Source organism: Ascaphus truei, chromosome 6 (genome assembly GCF_040206685.1).
Source record: "Ascaphus truei isolate aAscTru1 chromosome 6, aAscTru1.hap1, whole genome shotgun sequence".
In the NCBI taxonomy this organism is placed as follows: domain Eukaryota; kingdom Metazoa; phylum Chordata; class Amphibia; order Anura; family Ascaphidae; genus Ascaphus; species Ascaphus truei.
Window position 1 is genome coordinate 131,919,666 of NC_134488.1, and position 25,454 is coordinate 131,945,119.

Below are 25,454 nucleotides of genomic sequence, written 5' to 3' on the forward strand. Positions count from 1 at the left end.
CCACTAACTTATTAGCTAAACGCAATCCAAACCACAAACATAAACCTCATTCTGTGAGTACCTCCATAGCCCCACTCACTCCCAACACTGTCCACAATTTTCAATTTGTCCCATTATCCGAAGAGAAGATTACACAATCGCTCCTCAAATTACTATATAACTAAGCAGCCAATGTGGACCTGACACTGCAATCTAGGCTCCTAAGACTTGGTGCCCCAGCCATTGCTAAACTAATTGCTTCCATTGTCAACTCTATCTTCTCTGCAGGCCATATCCCCAATACCTGGAAAACTGACAAAGTTGTCCCAATCTTCAGAAGTGGGGACAAAAACACTGTCTCAAACTAGAGGCCAATCTCTCTTCTCCCAATACTGTCCAAAATCATGGGAAAATGTGTTCACTCCCAATTAAGCGATTACTATACCAAGACAAATTTCCCCAGCCAATTCCAATCTGGCTTTCGCCCCAAACACTCCATTCTGCTAAAAGTTTACAATGAAATCCATATTGAAATGGAACGGGGACAACTCACTGGTGCAATATTCCTAGATTTTGCAAAGGCTTTTGATACTGTTGGTCATTTTATCTTGCTTAACAAACTCCAGTGTTCATACTTCATTCTGTGTTTTGAGACTTGAAAATTGGATTTCCCAAAACACACTGTTTTTAAACACTGACAAGACTGTATCAATGGTATTTGGGACCAAGTCTACATTTTTACTCATATGCTTCGTTAAGCAGGTGTGTTTTAAGGTGGGTCTTAAAGGTGGATAGAGAGGGTGCTAGTTGGGTATTGAGGGGAAGGGCATTCCAGAGGTGTGGGGCAGTCAGTGAGTAAGGTTTAAGGTTGGAGAGTGCTTTAGAAACAAAGGGAGTAGCGAGAAGACACCCTTGAACGGAACGCAAGAGTCAGGATGGTATGGGGTGCAGGTATCTCCCAACCGTTTTTTTTTATAACAATTTTTTTATTGGACACATTCAGATATTGCAGTACAAACAGGGGTGTCATGAGCCCATGACAGTGATGCTTATTACAATCTGTAAGTGACCAAATAACAATTTCCGTTTTCTTTGGTGGGGGGGAATAGAGGGAGGGGCAAGAGGGGGTGGGGGAAGAAGACGTACAAGGGGGAAGGAGGGGATGGAGGGTCAAGGGGAGGGAGGGAGAGGCGCTCAGGCGCCCCCCCCCCCCCCAAAGAGCCAGGGGGGGGAGAGCCTGCGCCTGGCACCGCGGCCCAGTTCGGTTGGATCTATCTTGCTAACCAGGGGTCCCAAGTATTCAGGAACTGGGGTATTTTCTTTTGGAGCATGGCTGTTAGTTTCTCCATAGTCATAACTTCATTAATTCTCCTAGTAACGGTCGTTCTCGAGGGGGCTTTAATCTGCTTCCAGGCGGCTGCTACAGAGCATCTGGCCGCTGTCAATATGGCCGTTATTAGTCTGGACACTGGCGGGGGTAGGTCCTCGATTGGCTTGCTCAGCACCAGGGTCAGCGGGTCCATGGGAAGGGATAGTCCCGAAACCTCGTGTATAAGCTTCTGGATCATGGTCCAGTACCTCTGAATCTCCGGACATGACCACAAAATGTGGGCCATGTCCCCCTTTTGACCACATCCCCACCAGCACAGGTCAACTGTGCCGGGGTAGATCTGGCTCAGCCTAGCTGGAGTCAGGTACCACTGAAATAGGATTTTGTATATGTTTTCTTTTATTGTTGTACAAATTGATGTTTTAGAGGCCTGCTCCCAGATCCCCTCCCAGTCCTCCATATCTATTGGTAGGCCTAGTTCCTCAGACCATCGTTGCATGTACCGGTGGTTCGGTGGAGTGGAAGGTAGCTCCAATCCTTTGTATATTTCGGAAATCAGACCTTTTTGGTAGGTGCTTTTGGTACACAAAGTTTCGAATCTAGTTAGTTGGGGGAATTTGGAGGTTGGGGAGAGGGACAAGAGGAAGTGTCGGACTTGCAAATACTTGAACAGGTGGAAGCCCCGGATCTCGAATTTGTCTCTAAGCGCCTGGTAAGTAGCGGTCTCATCTTTCCTCCCAACCGTTTTAAGGTCCCGGTCACGTGACGCGGGATATTTAAACGTTGCAAGGGATACCGGCACCCCATAATGGGGCCTGTATCTCAGGAAGCAGGGGGACCATGGGCCTCAAATCAACACGACACTACTTTTAAAATTTAAATTAAAACAGCTATAGCCGATGAATATAAAATAAAAATAGCAGATAACCGCTAAGGCAATGAAGGGGTTAAACCTGAATAGCGTGTTAATTGGAGGCTGAGGGGGTGGATGAAGGGTGTAGTTGCCCTGGGTGAGTGGTTAGGCCTGCCGGGAAGGTTGCGGGAGTGGTTAACCCCCATCACTTCCTAGCAGTGGGAACCACTATGGTAATGAAGGGGATAACCACTCCTGCTACCCACCCGGTAGACATAACCTCCCAACCATAGGGAACTACCCCCTTCACCCAATCCGTATACCCCCAAGAAACATTAAAAAATACAACGACCATAATATCCACCTCCTCTACCCCCAACAACCCCCCCAACACATACAGTAATGGCAAAATTACTATTATCCAGATGCCATTCTGGCATTTGGCCAGAAGCCAGAAATCCCGATTAAATGCTTTCACCGCACGATTTAATCAACTTATCGAGGCTTTCTGAATAACTACCTTGTGAAAACAGCTCAAAAACCTCGATAAGTTGGTTATCGAGGCTACTAGAATAGGCACCTGTGTCGTTGTTCAGTGCTTTCTCTCTTTGTCTCTGCACTTTTTAACACTAGCTGCACAGCAAATGTCTCCCAAACCAGTACCCGTGTAAATCTTTATAGCAGCCTGACAAGGAGACGCTCAGTTGTAACGTGCATAACACTGGTAATGTGATCACTGTTTTACTTTGCGGTTCATTGTTTGGTGACTTGATCTTTTGATTAAAATTCAAGATACAGGTTTATAAGTCACTGGACCAGTTGATCAGAGAGGAAGAAAGATACTCAAGCTACACAGGAAGAATCCAGCTCCACCTTAATATCAGCGTCATCATCTCCTTCCTTGTAGGACTGGTCCGACCGCTCGTTAAAGGCATTTTCCAGCATGGCCGGTATGGACTTCCTAAAGCGGTCCTTAAAGTCTTTGCCCAAGAAGACATAGAGGATGGGATTGAGGCAACTGTTGGAGTAAGCCAGGATCATAGAAATGGAGTATAGTATAACAGTAATTGCGGAATCTATGCCAATTATGGAGTTTCTAATCATGCATATGTGATATGGAAACCAGCAGCAAAAGAAGCAGACCACAATGGCACTGATAACCTTGAAAGGTCGCCGAGACCGAGTAGGCCTTTTAATTCTTCTTATTTTGTAAACTATGAGACCATAACAGACCAGGATAATGGTAAAGGGGATCACAAACATGGAGACAAACCTTGTGATAATCATAGCCTGGTTCCTTAGATTCCATTTGTTATCGTCAAATGTTTCATCATCAAAGAAAGAAACTGCATAGTCAGGAAAACAAGTAGAAACATTGTTAGTGATGTCATGCTGGACATCATAAAAAGCCAGATTTGGGGCACTGATGATCAGAGAGAACACCCAAATAAATACTGCAATGGTGGACGCTAACCTGGGTGTCCGGTGTATTTTGGCCCAAAACGGCCACAAGATGGAAACACAGCGGTCAATGCTGATGACCGTTAAGAAAGAGACACTAGCAAGCATGTTTAGGAACAGTATGGTGATGCTGACCTTGCATAGTATTTGGCCAAAGGGCCAGTGGTGCCTCATATAATACTCTGTAATCTCAAAGGGAAGAAAGATATTAAATATAAAGTCAGCCACGGCTAGGTTGAGGAACCACACGGCACTGACTGTCTTCATCTTGAAGCCGGCAATCCAGATGACTAAACCATTACCTATAGTCCCCAGGATGAATGTGATACTGAAACAAGTGATGTATAGGTTTGGCATGTGAAACATATTCAATAACAAAGTCTCCAGATCTTCATCTGTAAATATGTCCTCCGTGATGTTGTTGGTGGGATAAACAGGGGGAACAGGCGTCTCCATGCTGGCTGTTCTCCTGCCACACACAAGGAATATAAAGTACAAAGAAGAATATGGTGAGTGCTCAGAACTGATTGAGCTTTCCCTTTATAAAATAATATCAAATACTCCCCCAACCAAATTGCACAAAAGAGAAAACATAAATGACCCTATCACTTCATCACATACAAACTCATCACATACAGGACATATTAAAAGGCTTAAAGCCACATTAAGAAAGTGCAACAATACAAACATTGAACAATGGCAAAATAACATTTTTAACACAAATAAATGTATCTCAATAGGAAAATGTATAATGTGTAGGCAGGAGCATGCTAACTACTCAGTACATTATAATGGTTACTAAATAGAACACACTGCCCTTGTACTGAAAACAAACTAAATGCAGGAGTGAGATCCCCAGTAACTATTGAGGTGCACACTCTGAGAGCAGATGTTATGCAGCACCCGGTGGCTGGGTGAGTGGGAGTGAGACTGGAAGATTATATACAGCACATGTGATGACTTCCTCGTTTCTGTGCTCTCAGCGCAGCACTCACACTGTGCTCAGTATCAAGCTCAACGCAACCATTCACATTACCGTAGGTCACCAATACGACTTGCTGGTGGCGATCCTTGTGGAGACTTTACCATAGCGACTGTGTGAAATAAAAGCTGTAGTGTGTGACTGTTGCTGTCTCTGCCGTATATTGAAGGCCCATCGGATGCATGATGTTTAGAAGCCTAACATATTAGGGTTGGTTCCGTTGAGCTTGACACTGTGCGGTTTATTGGTGCGCTGCTCTATACGCACAGAAATGGGGCGTCTCGCAGACTCTATACATTAAATGATATTCAAGCTTACAAGTTCCCTCCTAGGTTTAATTTCCAACCAAGTCACCAGGATCTTCATGACTTCTGATAAAATCTGTTCATGTATTGTGCACCTTAATATTTATTGGGTATCTCACTCCTGCATTTCGGTTTTTCTTTCAATATAAAGATACTATGTTCTGTTTAGTGGCTAATATAATTTATATATGCTCCTGTCTATATTATACATTTTCTGCTCAGATATTTTTTTTCTTTTTAATTGTGATTGTGCTATTTTGCCACCGGCCGATGTGTATACTGTATGTTTGCACTTTTGTTATATGTCTGTGTTTATGTATATGCATGTGATGAATTGATATAGTAATATTATGTTTTCTCTTTCAGTCATGATATTTTGTTGTATTCATGTGTGTTTTTAACCGCATCCCAATTAAAAACAATGGATGGAGGTATAGAAATGTAATCCAATACAGAAAGGGAACTGATTGATACAAAACATGCATCAATAAGAACTAAACAATGAATAACTTGAAGCACACAAAGCCCATTGCTGAGTGGGAAACGTAAATCCTGTCCCCTATAGGCCTCATGTGGTTTTGTATCCTATCAATTACAGTCCTGGTGGTCCCTCTCATTAAATAAATTATTGCAAGGGAACCACAAAAAGTAACAGGTAAGTATGAAAAAAACATATTTATTTTACATAACAAAGTATTTCGTGATTTGCCTCAGGAGCTGCGCAGAGCTGCGCCTAATGGCCACAACAGCAGGCTAGAACTCCTCCACTTTACAGAGAGAGTGACATTGGCTTGCAACGTACAGAACAATATGTATCTTTCACACGCAAGGTGTCTTCCCAAATAATATAAAACAAAAACCAGAGGAGCAGGCCGGGTGCCCACCTCTAATATGTGTCATTTACATAACAAAGAGTCATTTGGAACCTGAAGTGGGATATGTAGCGGGCAGAGATTAGCGTACAGTATCTTTGAGCTACCAGTGACATGCAGTCAGTTGCTGCAAACTGTGAGAAGAAAGAACTGATAATCTGTTAGATTGGGAATGTATCTGATTTGCTACAGTAATCCCCCCCCCCCCCCAAGCAGATAAACAGGGGTCCGTCAAGGTCTGTCATTGGGATCTTCGGCCAGGAGACGCTGTCCTCCTGCGAAATCTAGGAGTCTCCGGCAAACATAAACTAGCAGACTGCTGGTGCAAGCTCCCTTCGAGGTAGAGTCACAGATGCCGGGCCTCCCTGTCTACAGAATCCAAGACACAGGTGGCAGGGTAAAGGTCTGGCACCGCAATCACTTGCTGCCCATTCCTCAAGTGGGGGACAGTGACCCCGAAACAGAGTCAACAGCAGTGGCCAGTGAGCCAGAAGAGTCCGCAGAGACTCCAGCTTCCGTAGCAGAACCACCCCAAGATCCTGTGGAAGGAACCTCCACCAACTCAAATGGAGACTGGTGGGCACCACTTTAGGAAGCATCGGAAAATGTTTCAATGCCCCTTGTACCCTCCCCAGTGGCATTAACAAGCCGACCATTCAACCAAAGGAGCCCGAGCTTTATTCCAAATAGAGACACTGTTCAGCCAGGTTCACACCTTATGAGAGGGCCAGGGCCTCAAGCCGATGGTAGCCTCTCCCACGAGGACGAAAACGCTGAAGAAGAGACTTACAGGACTGAGACGCCCTCCCACTAGAGTGGCATTCGATTAATTAGGGGCACCTCACTATGAGTCTCAGCAGCTGTCTCGGAGCAGGTTAGCATCTGTAATAGCAATGCTCATGGAACTCTTCAATATTGTTTAAAGTTGATACCCGGTTAAGTTGTATATAATATATGCATTTTTATTATATAACTTGTGTTATGTTGTTCCCAAGCGGGGTCGTTGGAGTCTCCAATCAGGGGGAGGATATAGCAGAACTCCCCTCCGCTTACTTCCGATGCAGGGAGGGAGGCTCCAAGGCTAGGGAACTGGTGCAGCTCCACGGCAGCCCGGGTATGCAGGGCGCCGCCATTTTGATCATTGCACATGCGCAGTGCGATCCACGCACGTGCACAGTAGCAGAGAGTTGCAGCAGCCATTACACAGGCTCCGCAAGGGACTAAAGGTCCCAGCAACTCCAGGGGCTGTTTACCAAATGGGGCATAACAGCGAATAGGGCTCCCGGAGTAACGGCAAGCAGAGATACAGTTTGGCGCAAAGCAGAGCCATGCGCCAGTCGGAGCAGAGACAGCAACGGGTGAGGATGTGTTCAGGGTGCCAGTGGCCCCTAAACTAGGTCAGATATCCCCATAGGTCCCAGCTAAGCCCGATTCCTCTCAGATTGTGGATGCAGCAGGGAAGGCCCCAGATAGGGGCGCCCCCTCAGCACTTATGTAATAGAGTGTTAGTACACTGGTGATGGACGACCATGGGAATACTACTAAGAGACATTAAGGGACACCCTCCTGCTGGAGCACCCTCAAGAGGTGGATGCCTCTGGACAGGAGAGGATCCGGTAGACACGTTGTGGGATTACGTTGCAGTTCTGCGAATCCACCCCATTCCAAGTTGGCCAGGTCTGACCTAAGACCAGGAAGGAACCCAATGTGCACCAACGGCCATACACAGGGGATAGCGCTACTCCACACACTTTGGGGTGGGCCTGACTCTGTAGACACCGGAGTGGTGGTTAGGTGCCCAGGGCACCCTCAGAACTTTGGGGGTTCCACCGGGGTGAAATTATATATATATATATATATATAGACATATGGAGACCAGGGGATCCTGATAGCCAAAAAGAGACAGCACACTGCAGGTATGGTATCAAAAAAGTGTATTCAGTAACACAAGGCCGCCAACGTTTCGGTCCTCCCAACGGGACCTTCCTCAGGGCAGTGCCCTGGTCTCCATATGTCTACATACTCTCTATGGGACAAGCATCTGCCTCCTGCAACAAAACCGTGAGTGCTAATCTCCATACCTGACTATATATATATATATATATATATATATATATATATATATATATATATATATATATACATATATATATATATATATATATATATATATATACACACACACTTAGTTAAGTTATGGTGAGTAAAAAAAGTGACAAAAACCCTCCACAGCAAAGAATATAGCAAATGGAAATATAACTGCATGCTCATTTGCATGTCTTAGGCAGGTCTGTAGACACCGGAGTGGTTAGGTGCAGCAAGCTTAAGCCTATAGGGAACCATGTTTAAAATGGTTTTGAAGCAAAAAGTGGCACTGTGTGCTCATTTGCATGTCATTTCCCAGAATCCCTTGCTGCAGTGGAAGTGCTGTGTGCTGGGTGATAATGGTGAAAGGTGGGGTTGAAGACCTGCCTAAGACATGCAAATGAGCATACAGTTATATTTCCATTTGATATATATATATATATATATATATATATATATATATATATATATAGTGTGGGTATTGTATTGTGGGGCCGTGTATTGTTATTGTTATTAGATATAGGTGTCAGTAAATATAAGTTAGTTAAAAGGATATACACACTGGTATAACTGAGTGTATTGGTTCCTATGAGGGGTTATCCTGCAGTGCTAGGATCCCTCCCAGGTGGAGGCGCTGTATCCAAAGAGAACCCAATCACCCCAGACTCCCAGTGGTAGAGGATTAGGCCTCCTATATGCTAAACAGGTACTCAGCACGCATAGTTCCCTTAATCACGGGGAAAGGGGGTTACATATATAGCCTGGGTCCCCCTCCCCTGTTTGTCCCCTTACCTTTCCATAGGAGTATAGCACAGCAGGGGAACTACAAGTTTCAGCAGCCTCAGGGGCTACAGGACGAGTTGCCTAGGCAACCAATAGGGCTGAGAGATGTATGGCAGTTAGAATTCTGACAGTTGGAATTCTGACAGTTAAGGGGACTGTAAGTAGGAAGCTGGACACTGAAGGGGTAGGGTGGGATTGTGCAGGTGCCTGTGGCTTCTACACTAGGACATAGACCCCTGATAGGCCCCAGCTAGGCCCAACTCCCTTCAGTTTGTGGCTGTTACAGGGACAGGCCCAGAAGATAGGGAAACTGCCCCTGTAGTTTGTAGTGAGGGACACAGACAGCACACAGCGTTATCCTGGCTCTTGGTGGTCTGGGACCAGACCACCCCCCGGAAGAGACTGTCCTTGAGGTGGACATCCCACACGGATCATCGTTGGGTCCGTGTACCCCATCGCAGTACGCAGCGCGCCCGGATGCGGACACACCCGGCAGGTACCCCATGCACAAGTGCACCAATATACACTATAGTGGCAGCGTTGACCCCATATAAGGGTGAGGGGTTATATCCTTGTGGACACTACAGTGGTTGGGTGCCCGAGGGCCCCATCAGATACTGTGGGTACTGTGAACAATTGTGTGGGACACTGGATGGGTGGTTACGGCTGGGCGAGGCCTGGTGGGTAGGCTGTAACCAGTAGCCATATTATCGTTCTGTAGTAAAGTTGTTATTTTATGTTTTACCCATTCTGTGTGGTTATTGTATAAGTATATGTATATAGGTCCTGTAACAGGTAATTCCACACAGTAGAATCCGTTACAGGTGGAGGCACGGAAGAACACCGTACCCGTTACACCCCAGGCTCCCTGCAGCAGAGGCTCAGACTCCTGTGAACCACAGGTATTTCACCACATACTGTACACCGTAGCCACACATTCTCCAAGGGGGTGGGGGAAAGTGCGCTACACATACAACCCTACCCTAGAGGGAATATAAAAAATAATCAAAGATCTGCAACCCATGCTGACAGAGGATGTGACATTAAAAGAAATCTTTCCCAAACCTCCAATTCTTGTGTTCTGGCAACCACCAAACCTCAAACAGAAATTACTCAACAGAAAACTTCATAACGAATTTAAAGACACTGATAATGGCACAACACCGTGCAAAAACACACGTTGCAAAATCTGCAAACATATACTGTATGCCAAGTTCCCACAGCCAGTGATAACCATGAAACATTCAATGTTAAAGGATCATACAGCTGCACATCCAGGAATGTGGTTTATATGATTCAATGCAACAAATGTGTCCAAGGATGCTACATTGGTGAAACCAGCCAAAACCTTCAAGGCAGAATGAACATGCAAAGACTCAATGCAGGACCATGAAGAAGGAAGATACTGCTCTCCAGTGGGACATCACTTCTCACAACCAGATCATTCCATACAGTAAAGGATTTAAAAAAAAAAATCCTCAATGGAATGTTTAAACGCACCTAAGAACGGAAAACATTTGAACTCAGAATGATAAGACTCTTTGACACCAAAACAAGGGTACTTAATGCGGATATGGGGTTTCTCACACCCTATCACAATTGTTTGCAATTATCCTGTCTGCCTCTCTGCCAATGTTCTTATCCACAACACCCCCCCCCCTACAACCCCCCCCCTTCTGTAGCATCCCCTTTCCCCTCCATGCTGTTACTTATCACCTTCTTCAAACATCCCTTTCTCACCTACGGTACCTTATCTAAATCTCTGTTTTTCTGCTCTCCAAACCTCTGTTTTAGCCATAGATTACTTTGTATACCAGCATTGCTGACCAGAGGAAGAGAGGAGAACTCTCGAAAGCTTGTCATATAACATAAATTGTTAGTCCAAATAAAAAAGGTATCACCTAATACTGAACCTATTAATTCTGCACTATCGCAACTGGACTAACACGGCTATTTCCCTTTTATATATATAAATATATAAATATTTGCATATATTTTAATAATAACATGGTGTGATTTACTAGTTAGATGTTACAAAATTAACTTAAATTTCTTATTTTAATTAACATTTACAGGTTAAGCTATAAAAAATGACTGATGAAATAATGATGCAGATTTTTTCCTTTGTTTTCTTAACCATTGATCGCGTTTTTTTAACCCTTTCAACATATTAAGTAGTTCAATCTACTAAAGCCTGCACATCTCAGCATTGCTTCCCTGCTCCTGAATGTTACAAATCACAACATAGGGTAGATATAAAATAATGAATATCTCTGTCCCACCCCAAATATAAAATGAATTACTGTAATTGGAATACCTTGTGTCTTCTAATTTAGATCTGTTCCCCTCTTCTCTTTCACCTGAGGAGATTAAAGATTGTCTCACTTTGGATATCCCCCCTCTGTGAAACAAACTCTTTTCTGATCCTGTATCTTGTGTGACTCTTCCAAATGTCCTTGCTGGGACGGGCTGCTGGGACCGTCTGGTAGGACAGGCAGATGGAGCAGTCTGCTGGGACCGTCTGCTGGACCGGCTGCTGGGACACTCTGCTGGGACCTGCAGTCTCCTCTGGGCTGGCACTGTTTCTGCTCTCACAGAACTGCAATCTTATAACTACAGCTCCCTCACGTTGGGCATTAAAGCTCTGGGCTAATAATCCTGATTGGCTGATGTGATGTGACTCAGAATACAGGATGATCACATTGTGAGATAGAGTAACTGCTCTAACCGTATATGGTGTGACAGTTATTTAATGTTATCTGTATAATCCCTTCTCTGTTGATCATGAGACACATGTAGAGACATACGATCCACAGATTTTGTACTTAAATCTGATTCACATGTGGAAATCCAAAGGAGGATTGGGCACTAAAACATTTGGACAGATATATCCTAATCTGCCATCGCATCCGTTCTGCCCGGATTTTGTGAAATCCACCATAAAATGTGATTAAATCCGCTTGTGGATTTTGAAAAATTCCATTTTGCCAAGACCCTGAAATATTGCTGGAGAGTGGGAGTCCCAAGCCTATATATATCCCCTGAATCTTCCCTCCAAATAACATATGGAGAGACACCTGCTCAAAATGGATCCCGTCTTAGATACATGGGAGATATGCAAAGTATATTTAAAAGGCTCACACCCCACACTTCCGTAAAAGATTTCTATAAGAACGATATTGACAAGTCTAAGGAACCTAGTGAGGAAGGTGATACTGGTGTCAGACCCAACAGGATCACAACCCACCACCTCAGCAAGTCTAGCAGTGATGTAAAGTAAACCAACTACTGAATAGCTCCACTATCACATTATACTTTTAAACTCTACTGCTCACACCTGTAGCTACTCCGACTATTCGCATATCTCCCAGGTATTTGTTTGCACAAGGAACATTGAACTGGCAACGAGCGAGTGAAAGTGCGCTGCTTTTAAAGCCAGGGGGTGTGGGCTACAGGTGTGAGCAGTGAGAAGTAGAGCTCAATAGTGTGTTGTGTCAGTGGTGCTACACAGCAGCTGCTTTAGCTCACACTGCTAGAGCTGCTGCCCAGAATCAAAGAGGATGTAGTCTATGGGGAATGAGGGACAATGTTGAAACAAGAAAGTAAATGCTTTTTATTGTAGGATAAGGTGCAGCTCAGGTTAGAATATGGCCCAGTCTGACAGCTTTAGCCATTAAGGTTTTTTTTTGGGAAGGGGGGGGGGGATTTTAGTAGGGTGGAGATTGGTCCAGTCACAAAGCTGGTCTCAATGGGGTTGGAGGGGGAACATGCCCTCATCACGCGCATTCTAAAAAAATACTCACAACTCATAATCCCCCTCGAAATACCGCAATATCTCTCTTCTCCCTTTGGCCTCCAAGCTACTTGAGAAACGTGACAGTAAACAACCGTCTGACTGACTTTCTCTTCTCCAACTCCCTGCTTGATTCTTTATAATCTTGTTTCCATTCTCTGCAGCCCACGGGACAGCACTGACAAAAGGGACCAAAATACCTGATCACAGCTAAATCTAAGGGTCAGTTTTCCATACAGGACAACACGGTTTAGAGGACCTGAGTATATCTCTAACTGTGTGCACACAAATTAGAGGTGCAAATACTGTGCTGGGGAGTAAAAAGTTATTAAAACTTCATATTAAACAAGAGTCTATATAAAATAATGGAACTTAAATAAAACAAATACAACTAAAAAATGAGGAGGGGTGGGGGCAGGGAGCAGGAAATGTGAGTATAAGATTATAGTATGGTAATCAATATCCCCTATAAAATATACTGCAGATTCAGTCCTACAAATATTGTGGGTCAGTATAAATCTACTAGTGGTAATCTCTCCTTGGAGTGATTATCTTGGATTTAAGTAGAAATAGCAGTGAAGCTGCTTTCAAATTGACTTTAAATGGATGATCTTGCTTAGTATAATTGTTCACTCTGGATAGAATACCGGACCTGGTAGAAGTGCTGTGACTTGTATCACTCTGGATAGAATACCGGACCTGCTAGAAGTGCTGTGGCTTGTATCTCTCTGGATAGAATACCGGACCTGGTAGAAGTGCTGTGACTTGTATCTCTCTGGATAGAATACCGGACCTGGTAGAAGTGCTGGGACTTGTATCACTCTGGATAGAATACCGGACCTGATAGAAGTGCTGTGACTTGTATCTCTCTGGATAGAATACAAGACTTGGTAGAAGTGCTGTGACTTGTATCACTCTGGATAGAATACCGGACCTGGTAGAAGTGCTGTGACTTGTATCTCTCTGGATAGAATACAAGACCTGGTAGAAGTGCTGTGACTTGTATCTCTCTGGATAGAATACCGGACCTGGTAGAAGTGCTGTGACTTGTATCACTCTGGATAGAATACCGGACCTGGTAGAAGTGCTGTGACTTGTATCTCTCTGGATAGAATACCGGACCTGGTAGAAGTGCTGTGACTTGTATCTCTCTGGATAGAATACCGGACCTGGTAGAAGTGCTGTGGCTTGTATCACTCTGGATAGAATACTGGACCTGGTAGAAGTGCTGTGGCTTGTATCACTCTGGATAGAATACCGGACCTGGTAGAAGTGCTGTGGCTTGTATCACTCTGGATAGAATACCGTACTTGGAAGTATCACTCTGGATAGAATACCGGACCTGGTAGACGTGCTGTGACTTGTATCACTCTAGATAGAATACTGGACCTGGTAGAAGTGCTGTGGCTTGTATCACTCTGGATAGAATACCATACTTGGAATTATCACTCTGGATAGAATACCGGACCTGGTAGAAGTGCTGTGACTTGTATCACTCTGGATAGAATACCGGACCTGGTAGAAGTGCTGTGACTTGTATCACTCTGGATAGAATACCGGACCTGGTAGAAGTGCTGTGACTTGTATCACTCTAGATAGAATACCGGACCTGGTAGAAGTGCTGTGGCTTGTATCACTCTGGATAGAATACCGGACCTGGTAGAAGTGCTGTGACTTGTATCACTCTGGATAGAATACCGGACCTGATAGAAGTGCTGTGACTTGTGTCACTCTCGATAGAATACCAGACCTGTAGAAGTGCTGTGGCTTGTATCACTCTGGATAGAATACCGGACCTGTAGAAGTGCTATGACGTATCACTCTGGATAGAATACCGGACCTGGTAGAAGTGCTGTGGCTTGTATCACTCTGGATAGAATACCGGACCTGGTAGAAGTGCTGTGACTTGTATCACTCTGGATAGAATACCGGACCTGGTAGAAGTGCTGTGACTTGTATCACTCTAGATAGAATACCGGACCTGGTAGAAGTGCTGTGGCTTGTATCACTCTGGATAGAATACCGGACCTGGTAGAAGTGCTGTGACTTGTATCACTCTGGATTGAATACCGGACCTGATAGAAGTGCTGTGACTTGTGTCACTCTCGATAGAATACCGGACCTGGTAGAAGTGCTGTGACTTGTATCACTCTGGATTGAATACCGGACCTGATAGAAGTGCTGTGACTTGTGTCACTCTCGATAGAATACCGGACCTGGTAGAAATGCTGTGGCTTGTATCACTCTGGATAGAATACCGGACCTGTAGAAGTGCTATGACGTATCACTCTGGATAGAATACCGGACCTGGTAGAAGTGCTGTGGCTTGTATCACTCTGGATAGAATACCGGACCTGGTAGAAGTGCTGTGACTTGTATCACTCTGGATAGAATACCGGACCTGGTAGAAGTGCTGTGACTTGTATCACTCTAGATAGAATACCGGACCTGATAGAAGTGCTGTGACTTGTATCACTCTGGATAGAATACCGGACCTGGTAGAAGTGCTGTGACTTGTATCACTCTGGATAGAATACCGGACCTGGTAGAAGTGCTGTGGCTTGTATCACTCTGGATAGAATACCAGACCTGTAGAAGTGCTGTGGCTTGTATCACTCTGGATAGAATACCGGACCTGTAGAAGTGCTATGACGTATCACTCTGGATAGAATACCGGACCTGGTAGAAGTGCTGTGGCTTGTATCACTCTGGATAGAATACCGGATCTGGTAGAAGTGCTGTGACTTGTATCACTCCGGATAGAATACCGGACCTGGTAGAAATGCTGTGGCTTGTATCACTCAGGATAGAATACCGTACTTGGAAGTATCACTCTGGATAGAATACCGGACCTGGTAGAAGTGCTGTGACTTGTATCACTCTGGATAGAACACCGGACCTGATAGAAGTGCTGTTGCTTGTATCACTCTGGATAGAATACCGTACTTGGAAGTATCACTCTGGATAGAATACCGGACCTGGTAGAAGTGCTGTGACTTGTATCACTCTGGATAGAATACCGGACCTGGTAGAAGTGCTGTGACTTGTATCACTCTGGATAGAATACCGGACCTGGTAGAAGTGCTGTGGCTTGTATCACTCTAGACAGAATACCGGACATGGTAGAAGTGCTGTGGCATGTATCACTCCGGATAGAATACCGGACCTGGCAGAAGTGCTGTGACTTGTATCACTCTGGATAGAATACCGGACCTGATAGAAGTGCTGTGACTTGTGTCACTCTCGATAGAATACCAGACCTGTAGAAGTGCTGTGGCTTGTATCACTCTGGATAGAATACCGGACCTGTAGAAGTGCTATGACGTATCACTCTGGATAGAATACCAGACCTGGTAGAAGTGCTGTGGCTTGTATCACTCTGGATAGAATACTGGACCTGGTAGAAGTGCTGTGACTTGCATCACTCTGGATAGAATACCGGACCTGGTAGAAGTGCTGTGACTTGCATCACTCTGGATAGAATACCGGACCTGGTAGAAGTGCTGGGACTTGTATCACTCTGGATAGAATACCGGACCTGGTAGAAGTGCTGTGGCTTGTATCTCTCTGGATAGAATACCGGACCTGGTAGAAGTGCTGTGACTTGTATCTCTCTGGATAGAATACCGGACCTGGTAGAAGTGCTGGGACTTGTATCACTCTGGATAGAATACCGGACCTGGTAGAAGTGCTGTGACTTGTATCTCTCTGGATAGAATACCGGACCTGGTAGAAGTGCTGTGACTTGTATCTCTCTGGATAGAATACAAGACCTGGTAGAAGTGCTGGGACTTGTATCTCTCTGGATAGAATACCGGACCTGGTAGAAGTGCTGTGGCTTGTATCACTCTGGATAGAATACTGGACCTGGTAGAAGTGCTGTGGCTTGTATCACTCTGGATAGAATACCGGACCTGGTAGAAGTGCTGTGGCTTGTATCACTCTGGATAGAATACCGTACTTGGAAGTATCACTCTGGATAGAATACCGGACCTGGTAGACGTGCTGTGACTTGTATCACTCTAGATAGAATACTGGACCTGGTAGAAGTGCTGTGGCTTGTATCACTCTGGATAGAATACCGTACTTGGAAGTATCACTCTGGATAGAATACCGGACCTGGTAGAAGTGCTGTGACTTGTATCACTCTGGATAGAATACCGGACCTGGTAGAAGTGCTGTGACTTGTATCACTCTGGATAGAATACCGGACCTGGTAGAAGTGCTGTGGCTTGTATCACTCTAGACAGAATACCGGACATGGTAGAAGTGCTGTGGCATGTATCACTCCGGATAGAATACCGGACCTGGCAGAAGTGCTGTGACTTGTATCACTCTGGATAGAATACCGGACCTGATAGAAGTGCTGTGACTTGTGTCACTCTTGATAGAATACCAGACCTGTAGAAGTGCTGTGGCTTGTATCACCCTGGATAGAATACCGGACCTGTAGAAGTGCTATGACGTATCACTCTGGATAGAATACCAGACCTGGTAGAAGTGCTGTGGCTTGTATCACTCTGGATAGAATACTGGACCTGGTAGAAGTGCTGTGACTTGCATCACTCTGGATAGAATACCGGACCTGGTAGAAGTGCTGTGACTTGCATCACTCTGGATAGAATACCGGACCTGGTAGAAGTGCTGGGACTTGTATCACTCTGGATAGAATACCGGACCTGGTAGAAGTGCTGTGGCTTGTATCTCTCTGGATAGAATACCGGACCTGGTAGAAGTGCTGTGACTTGTATCTCTCTGGATAGAATACCGGACCTGGTAGAAGTGCTGGGACTTGTATCACTCTGGATAGAATACCGGACCTGGTAGAAGTGCTGTGACTTGTATCTCTCTGGATAGAATACCGGACCTGGTAGAAGTGCTGTGACTTGTATCTCTCTGGATAGAATACAAGACCTGGTAGAAGTGCTGGGACTTGTATCTCTCTGGATAGAATACCGGACCTGGTAGAAGTGCTGTGGCTTGTATCACTCTGGATAGAATACTGGACCTGGTAGAAGTGCTGTGGCTTGTATCACTCTGGATAGAATACCGGACCTGGTAGAAGTGCTGTGGCTTGTATCACTCTGGATAGAATACCGTACTTGGAAGTATCACTCTGGATAGAATACCGGACCTGGTAGACGTGCTGTGACTTGTATCACTCTAGATAGAATACTGGACCTGGTAGAAGTGCTGTGGCTTGTATCACTCTGGATAGAATACCATACTTGGAAGTATCACTCTGGATAGAATACCGGACCTGGTAGAAGTGCTGTGACTTGTATCACTCTGGATAGAATACCGGACCTGGTAGAAGTGCTGTGACTTGTATCACTCTGGATAGAATACCGGACCTGGTAGAAGTGCTGTGACTTGTATCACTCTAGATAGAATACCGGACCTGTAGAAGTGCTATGACGTATCACTCTGGATAGAATACCGGACCTGGTAGAAGTGCTGTGACTTGTATCTCTCTGGATAGAATACAAGACCTGGTAGAAGTGCTGTGACTTGTATCTCTCTGGATAGAATACCGGACCTGGTAGAAGTGCTGTGACTTGTATCACTCTGGATAGAATACCGGACCTGGTAGAAGTGCTGTGACTTGTATCTCTCTGGATAGAATACCGGACCTGGTAGAAGTGCTGTGACTTGTATCTCTCTGGATAGAATACCGGACCTGGTAGAAGTGCTGTGGCTTGTATCACTCTGGATAGAATACTGGACCTGGTAGAAGTGCTGTGGCTTGTATCACTCTGGATAGAATACCGGACCTGGTAGAAGTGCTGTGGCTTGTATCACTCTGGATAGAATACCGTACTTGGAAGTATCACTCTGGATAGAATACCGGACCTGGTAGACGTGCTGTGACTTGTATCACTCTAGATAGAATACTGGACCTGGTAGAAGTGCTGTGGCTTGTATCACTCTGGATAGAATACCATACTTGGAATTATCACTCTGGATAGAATACCGGACCTGGTAGAAGTGCTGTGACTTGTATCACTCTGGATAGAATACCGGACCTGGTAGAAGTGCTGTGACTTGTATCACTCTGGATAGAATACCGGACCTGGTAGAAGTGCTGTGACTTGTATCACTCTAGATAGAATACCGGACCTGGTAGAAGTGCTGTGGCTTGTATCACTCTGGATAGAATACCGGACCTGGTAGAAGTGCTGTGACTTGTATCACTCTGGATAGAATACCGGACCTGATAGAAGTGCTGTGACTTGTGTCACTCTCGATAGAATACCAGACCTGTAGAAGTGCTGTGGCTTGTATCACTCTGGATAGAATACCGGACCTGTAGAAGTGCTATGACGTATCACTCTGGATAGAATACCGGACCTGGTAGAAGTGCTGTGACTTGTATCTCTCTGGATAGAATACCGGACCTGGTAGAAGTGCTGTGGCTTGTATCACTCTGGATAGAATACTGGACCTGGTAGAAGTGCTGTGGCTTGTATCACTCTGGATAGAATACCGGACCTGGTAGAAGTGCTGTGGCTTGTATCACTCTGGATAGAATACCGTACTTGGAAGTATCACTCTGGATAGAATACCGGACCTGGTAGACGTGCTGTGACTTGTATCACTCTAGATAGAATACTGGACCTGGTAGAAGTGCTGTGGCTTGTATCACTCTGGATAGAATACCATACTTGGAATTATCACTCTGGATAGAATACCGGACCTGGTAGAAGTGCTGTGACTTGTATCACTCTGGATAGAATACCGGACCTGGTAGAAGTGCTGTGACTTGTATCACTCTGGATAGAATACCGGACCTGGTAGAAGTGCTGTGACTTGTATCACTCTAGATAGAATACCGGACCTGGTAGAAGTGCTGTGGCTTGTATCACTCTGGATAGAATACCGGACCTGGTAGAAGTGCTGTGACTTGTATCACTCTGGATAGAATACCGGACCTGATAGAAGTGCTGTGACTTGTGTCACTCTCGATAGAATACCAGACCTGTAGAAGTGCTGTGGCTTGTATCACTCTGGATAGAATACCGGACCTGTAGAAGTGCTATGACGTATCACTCTGGATAGAATACCGGACCTGGTAGAAGTGCTGTGGCTTGTATCACTCTGGATAGAATACCGGACCTGGTAGAAGTGCTGTGACTTGTATCACTCTGGATAGAATACCGGACCTGGTAGAAGTGCTGTGACTTGTATCACTCTAGATAGAATACCGGACCTGGTAGAAGTGCTGTGGCTTGTATCACTCTGGATAGAATACCGGACCTGGTAGAAGTGCTGTGACTTGTATCACTCTGGATTGAATACCGGACCTGATAGAAGTGCTGTGACTTGTGTCACTCTCGATAGAATACCAGACCTGTAGAAGTGCTGTGGCTTGTATCACTCTGGATAGAATACCGGACCTGGTAGAAGTGCTGTGGCTTGTATCACTCTGGATAGAATACCGGACCTGTAGAAGTGCTATGACGTATCACTCTGGATAGAATACCGGACCTGGTAGAAGTGCTGTGGCTTGAATCACTCTGGATAGAATACCGGATCTGGTAGAAGTGCTGTGACTTGTATCACTCCGGATAGAATACCGGACCTGGTAGAAATGCTGTGACTTGTATCACTCTAGATAGAATACCGGACCTGGTAGAAGTGCTGTGGCTTGTATCACTCTGGATAGAATACCGGACCTGGTAGAAGTGCTGTGACTTGTATCACTCTGGATTGAATACCGGACCTGATAGAAGTGCTGTGACTTGTGTCACTCTCGATAGAATACCAGACCTGTAGAAGTGCTGTGGCTTGTATCACTCTGGATAGAATACCAGACCTGTAGAAGTGCTGTGGCTTGTATCACTCTGGATAGAATACCGGACCTGTAGAAGTGCTATGACGTATCACTCTGGATAGAATACCGGACCTGGTAGAAGTGCTGTGGCTTGTATCACTCTGGATAGAATACCGGACCTGGTAGAAGTGCTGTGACTTGTATCACTCTGGATAGAATACCGGACCTGGTAGAAGTGCTGTGGCTTGTATCACTCTAGACAGAATACCGGACATGGTAGAAGTGCTGTGGCATGTATCACTCCGGATAGAATACCGGACCTGGCAGAAGTGCTGTGACTTGTATCACTCTGGATAGAATACCGGACCTGATAGAAGTGCTGTGACTTGTGTCACTCTCGATAGAATACCAGACCTGTAGAAGTGCTGTGGCTTGTATCACTCTGGATAGAATACCGGACCTGTAGAAGTGCTATGACGTATCACTCTGGATAGAATACCAGACCTGGTAGAAGTGCTGTGGCTTGTATCACTCTGGATAGAATACTGGACCTGGTAGAAGTGCTGTGACTTGCATCACTCTGGATAGAATACCGGACCTGGTAGAAGTGCTGTGGCTTGTATCTCTCTGGATAGAATACCGGACCTGGTAGAAGTGCTGTGACTTGTATCTCTCTGGATAGAATACCGGACCTGGTAGAAGTGCTGGGACTTGTATCACTCTGGATAGAATACCGGACCTGGTAGAAGTGCTGTGACTTGTATCTCTCTGGATAGAATACCGGACCTGGTAGAAGTGCTGTGACTTGTATCTCTCTGGATAGAATACAAGACCTGGTAGAAGTGCTGGGACTTGTATCTCTCTGGATAGAATACCGGACCTGGTAGAAGTGCTGTGGCTTGTATCACTCTGGATAGAATACTGGACCTGGTAGAAGTGCTGTGGCTCGTATCACTCTGGATAGAATACCGGACCTGGTAGAAGTGCTGTGGCTTGTATCACTCTGGATAGAATACCGGACCTGGTAGAAGTGCTGTGGCTTGTATCACTCTGGATAGAATACCGTACTTGGAAGTATCACTCTGGATAGAATACCGTACTTGGAAGTATCACTCTGGATAAAATACCGGACCTGGTAGACGTGCTGTGACTTGTATCACTCTAGATAGAATACTGGACCTGGTAGAAGTGCTGTGGCTTGTATCACTCTGGATAGAATACCGTACTTGGAAGTATCACTCTGGATAGAATACCGGACCTGGTAGAAGTGCTGTGACTTGTATCACTCTGGATAGAATACCGGACCTGGTAGAAGTGCTGTGACTTGTATCACTCTGGATAGAATACCGGACCTGGTAGAAGTGCTGTGGCTTGTATCACTCTAGACAGAATACCGGACATGGTAGAAGTGCTGTGGCATGTATCACTCCGGATAGAATACCGGACCTGGCAGAAGTGCTGTGACTTGTATCACTCTGGATAGAATACCGGACCTGATAGAAGTGCTGTGACTTGTGTCACTCTTGATAGAATACCAGACCTGTAGAAGTGCTGTGGCTTGTATCACCCTGGATAGAATACCGGACCTGTAGAAGTGCTATGACGTATCACTCTGGATAGAATACCAGACCTGGTAGAAGTGCTGTGGCTTGTATCACTCTGGATAGAATACTGGACCTGGTAGAAGTGCTGTGACTTGCATCACTCTGGATAGAATACCGGACCTGGTAGAAGTGCTGTGACTTGCATCACTCTGGATAGAATACCGGACCTGGTAGAAGTGCTGGGACTTGTATCACTCTGGATAGAATACCGGACCTGGTAGAAGTGCTGTGGCTTGTATCTCTCTGGATAGAATACCGGACCTGGTAGAAGTGCTGTGACTTGTATCTCTCTGGATAGAATACCGGACCTGGTAGAAGTGCTGGGACTTGTATCACTCTGGATAGAATACCGGACCTGGTAGAAGTGCTGGGACTTGTATCTCTCTGGATAGAATACCGGACCTGGTAGAAGTGCTGTGACTTGTATCTCTCTGGATAGAATACAAGACCTGGTAGAAGTGCTGGGACTTGTATCTCTCTGGATAGAATACCGGACCTGGTAGAAGTGCTGTGACTTGCATCACTCTGGATAGAATACCGGACCTGGTAGAAGTGCTGTGGCTTGTATCTCTCTGGATAGAATACCGGACCTGGTAGAAGTGCTGTGACTTGTATCTCTCTGGATAGAATACCGGACCTGGTAGAAGTGCTGGGACTTGTATCACTCTGGATAGAATACCGGACCTGGTAGAAGTGCTGTGACTTGTATCTCTCTGGATAGAATACCGGACCTGGTAGAAGTGCTGTGACTTGTATCTCTCTGGATAGAATACAAGACCTGGTAGAAGTGCTGGGACTTGTATCTCTCTGGATAGAATACCGGACCTGGTAGAAGTGCTGTGGCTTGTATCACTCTGGATAGAATACTGGACCTGGTAGAAGTGCTGTGGCTTGTATCACTCTGGATAGAATACCGGACCTGGTAGAAGTGCTGTGGCTTGTATCACTCTGGATAGAATACCGGACCTGGTAGAAGTGCTGTGGCTTGTATCACTCTGGATAGAATACCGTACTTGGAAGTATCACTCTGGATAGAATACCGTACTTGGAAGTATCACTCTGGATAAAATACCGGACCTGGTAGACGTGCTGTGACTTGTATCACTCTAGATAGAATACTGGACCTGGTAGAAGTGCTGTGGCTTGTATCACTCTGGATAGAATACCGTACTTGGAAGTATCACTCTGGATAGAATACCGGACCTGGTAGAAGTGCTGTGACTTGTATCACTCTGGATAGAATACCGGACCTGGTAGAAGTGCTGTGACTTGTATCACTCTGGATAGAATACCGGACCTGGTAGAAGTGCTGTGGCTTGTATCACTCTAGACAGAATACCGGACATGGTAGAAGTGCTGTGGCATGTATCACTCCGGATAGAATACCGGACCTGGCAGAAGTGCTGTGACTTGTATCACTCTGGATAGAATACCGGACCTGATAGAAGTGCTGTGACTTGTGTCACTCTTGATAGAATACCAGACCTGTAGAAGTGCTGTGGCTTGTATCACCCTGGATAGAATACCGGACCTGTAGAAGTGCTATGACGTATCACTCTGGATAGAATACCAGACCTGGTAGAAGTGCTGTGGCTTGTATCACTCTGGATAGAATACTGGACCTGGTAGAAGTGCTGTGACTTGCATCACTCTGGATAGAATACCGGACCTGGTAGAAGTGCTGTGACTTGCATCACTCTGGATAGAATACCGGACCTGGTAGAAGTGCTGGGACTTGTATCACTCTGGATAGAATACCGGACCTGGTAGAAGTGCTGTGGCTTGTATCTCTCTGGATAGAATACCGGACCTGGTAGAAGTGCTGTGACTTGTATCTCTCTGGATAGAATACCGGACCTGGTAGAAGTGCTGGGACTTGTATCACTCTGGATAGAATACCGGACCTGGTAGAAGTGCTGGGACTTGTATCTCTCTGGATAGAATACCGGACCTGGTAGAAGTGCTGTGACTTGTATCTCTCTGGATAGAATACAAGACCTGGTAGAAGTGCTGGGACTTGTATCTCTCTGGATAGAATACCGGACCTGGTAGAAGTGCTGTGGCTTGTATCACTCTGGATAGAATACTGGACCTGGTAGAAGTGCTGTGGCTTGTATCACTCTGGATAGAATACCGGACCTGGTAGAAGTGCTGTGGCTTGTATCACTCTGGATAGAATACCGTACTTGGAAGTATCACTCTGGATAGAATACCGGACCTGGTAGACGTGCTGTGACTTGTATCACTCTAGATAGAATACTGGACCTGGTAGAAGTGCTGTGGCTTGTATCACTCTGGATAGAATACCATACTTGGAAGTATCACTCTGGATAGAATACCGGACCTGGTAGAAGTGCTGTGACTTGTATCACTCTGGATAGAATACCGGACCTGGTAGAAGTGCTGTGACTTGTATCACTCTGGATAGAATACCGGACCTGGTAGAAGTGCTGTGACTTGTATCACTCTAGATAGAATACCGGACCTGTAGAAGTGCTATGACGTATCACTCTGGATAGAATACCGGACCTGGTAGAAGTGCTGTGGCTTGTATCACTCTGGATAGAATACCGGATCTGGTAGAAGTGCTGTGACTTGTATCACTCCGGATAGAATACCGGACCTGGTAGAAGTGCTGTGACTTGTATCACTCTGGATAGAATACCGGACCTGGTAGAAGTGCTGTGGCTTGTATCACTCTAGATAGAATACCGGACCTGGTAGAAGTGCTGTGGCTTGTATCACTCTGGATAGAATACCAGACCTGGCAGAAGTGCTGTGACTTGTATCACTCTGGATAGAATACCGGACCTGATAGAAGTGCTGTGACTTGTGTCACTCTCGATAGAATACCAGACCTGTAGAAGTGCTGTGGCTTGTATCACTCTGGATAGAATACCGGACCTGTAGAAGTGCTATGACATATCACTCTGGATAGAATACCAGACCTGGTAGAAGTGCTGTGGCTTGTATCACTCTGGATAGAATACTGGACCTGGTAGAAGTGCTGTGACTTGCATCACTCTGGATAGAATACCGGACCTGGTAGAAGTGCTGGGACTTGTATTACTCTGGATAGAATACCGGACCTGGTAGAAGTGCTGTGGTTTGTATCTCTCTGGATAGAATACCGGACCTGGTAGAAGTGCTGTGACTTGTATCTCTCTGGATAGAATACCGGACCTGGTAGAAGTGCTGGGACTTGTATCACTCTGGATAGAATACCGGACCTGGTAGAAGTGCTGTGACTTGTATCTCTCTGGATAGAATACAAGACCTGGTAGAAGTGCTGTGACTTGTATCACTCTGGATAGAATACCGGACCTGGTAGAAGTGCTGTGACTTGTATCTCTCTGGATAGAATACAAGACCTGGTAGAAGTGCTGGGACTTGTATCTCTCTGGATAGAATACCGGACCTGGTAGAAGTGCTGTGGCTTGTATCACTCTGGATAGAATACTGGACCTGGTAGAAGTGCTGTGGCTTGTATCACTCTGGATAGAATACCGTACTTGGAAGTATCACTCTGGATAGAATACCGGACCTGGTAGACGTGCTGTGACTTGTATCACTCTAGATAGAATACTGGACCTGGTAGAAGTGCTGTGGCTTGTATCACTCTGGATAGAATAC

The 25,454-nt window shown here is 45.4% G+C and overlaps 1 protein-coding gene across 1 annotated transcript; it reads right to left on the reverse strand.

Annotated features, from left to right (window-relative positions):
* Positions 1-2,627: 2,627 nt before the first annotated feature.
* Positions 2,628-11,206, reverse strand: LOC142496597 (chemerin-like receptor 1). Its single transcript, XM_075603264.1, has 2 exons — positions 10,968-11,206; positions 2,628-4,092 (listed from the first exon to the last, which is right to left on the reverse strand). The coding sequence occupies exon 2, from the start codon at positions 4,077-4,079 to the stop codon at positions 3,006-3,008; it is 1,074 nt and encodes a 357-aa protein (XP_075459379.1). The 5' UTR covers positions 4,080-4,092; positions 10,968-11,206; the 3' UTR covers positions 2,628-3,005.
* Between the last annotated feature and the right edge of the window lie 14,248 nt (positions 11,207-25,454).

Excerpts from the sequence above, each read along its gene's own strand:
- LOC142496597 (XM_075603264.1), bottom strand. The coding sequence starts at position 4,079 with ATGGAGACGCCTGTTCCCCCTGTTTATCCCACCAACAACATCACGGAG.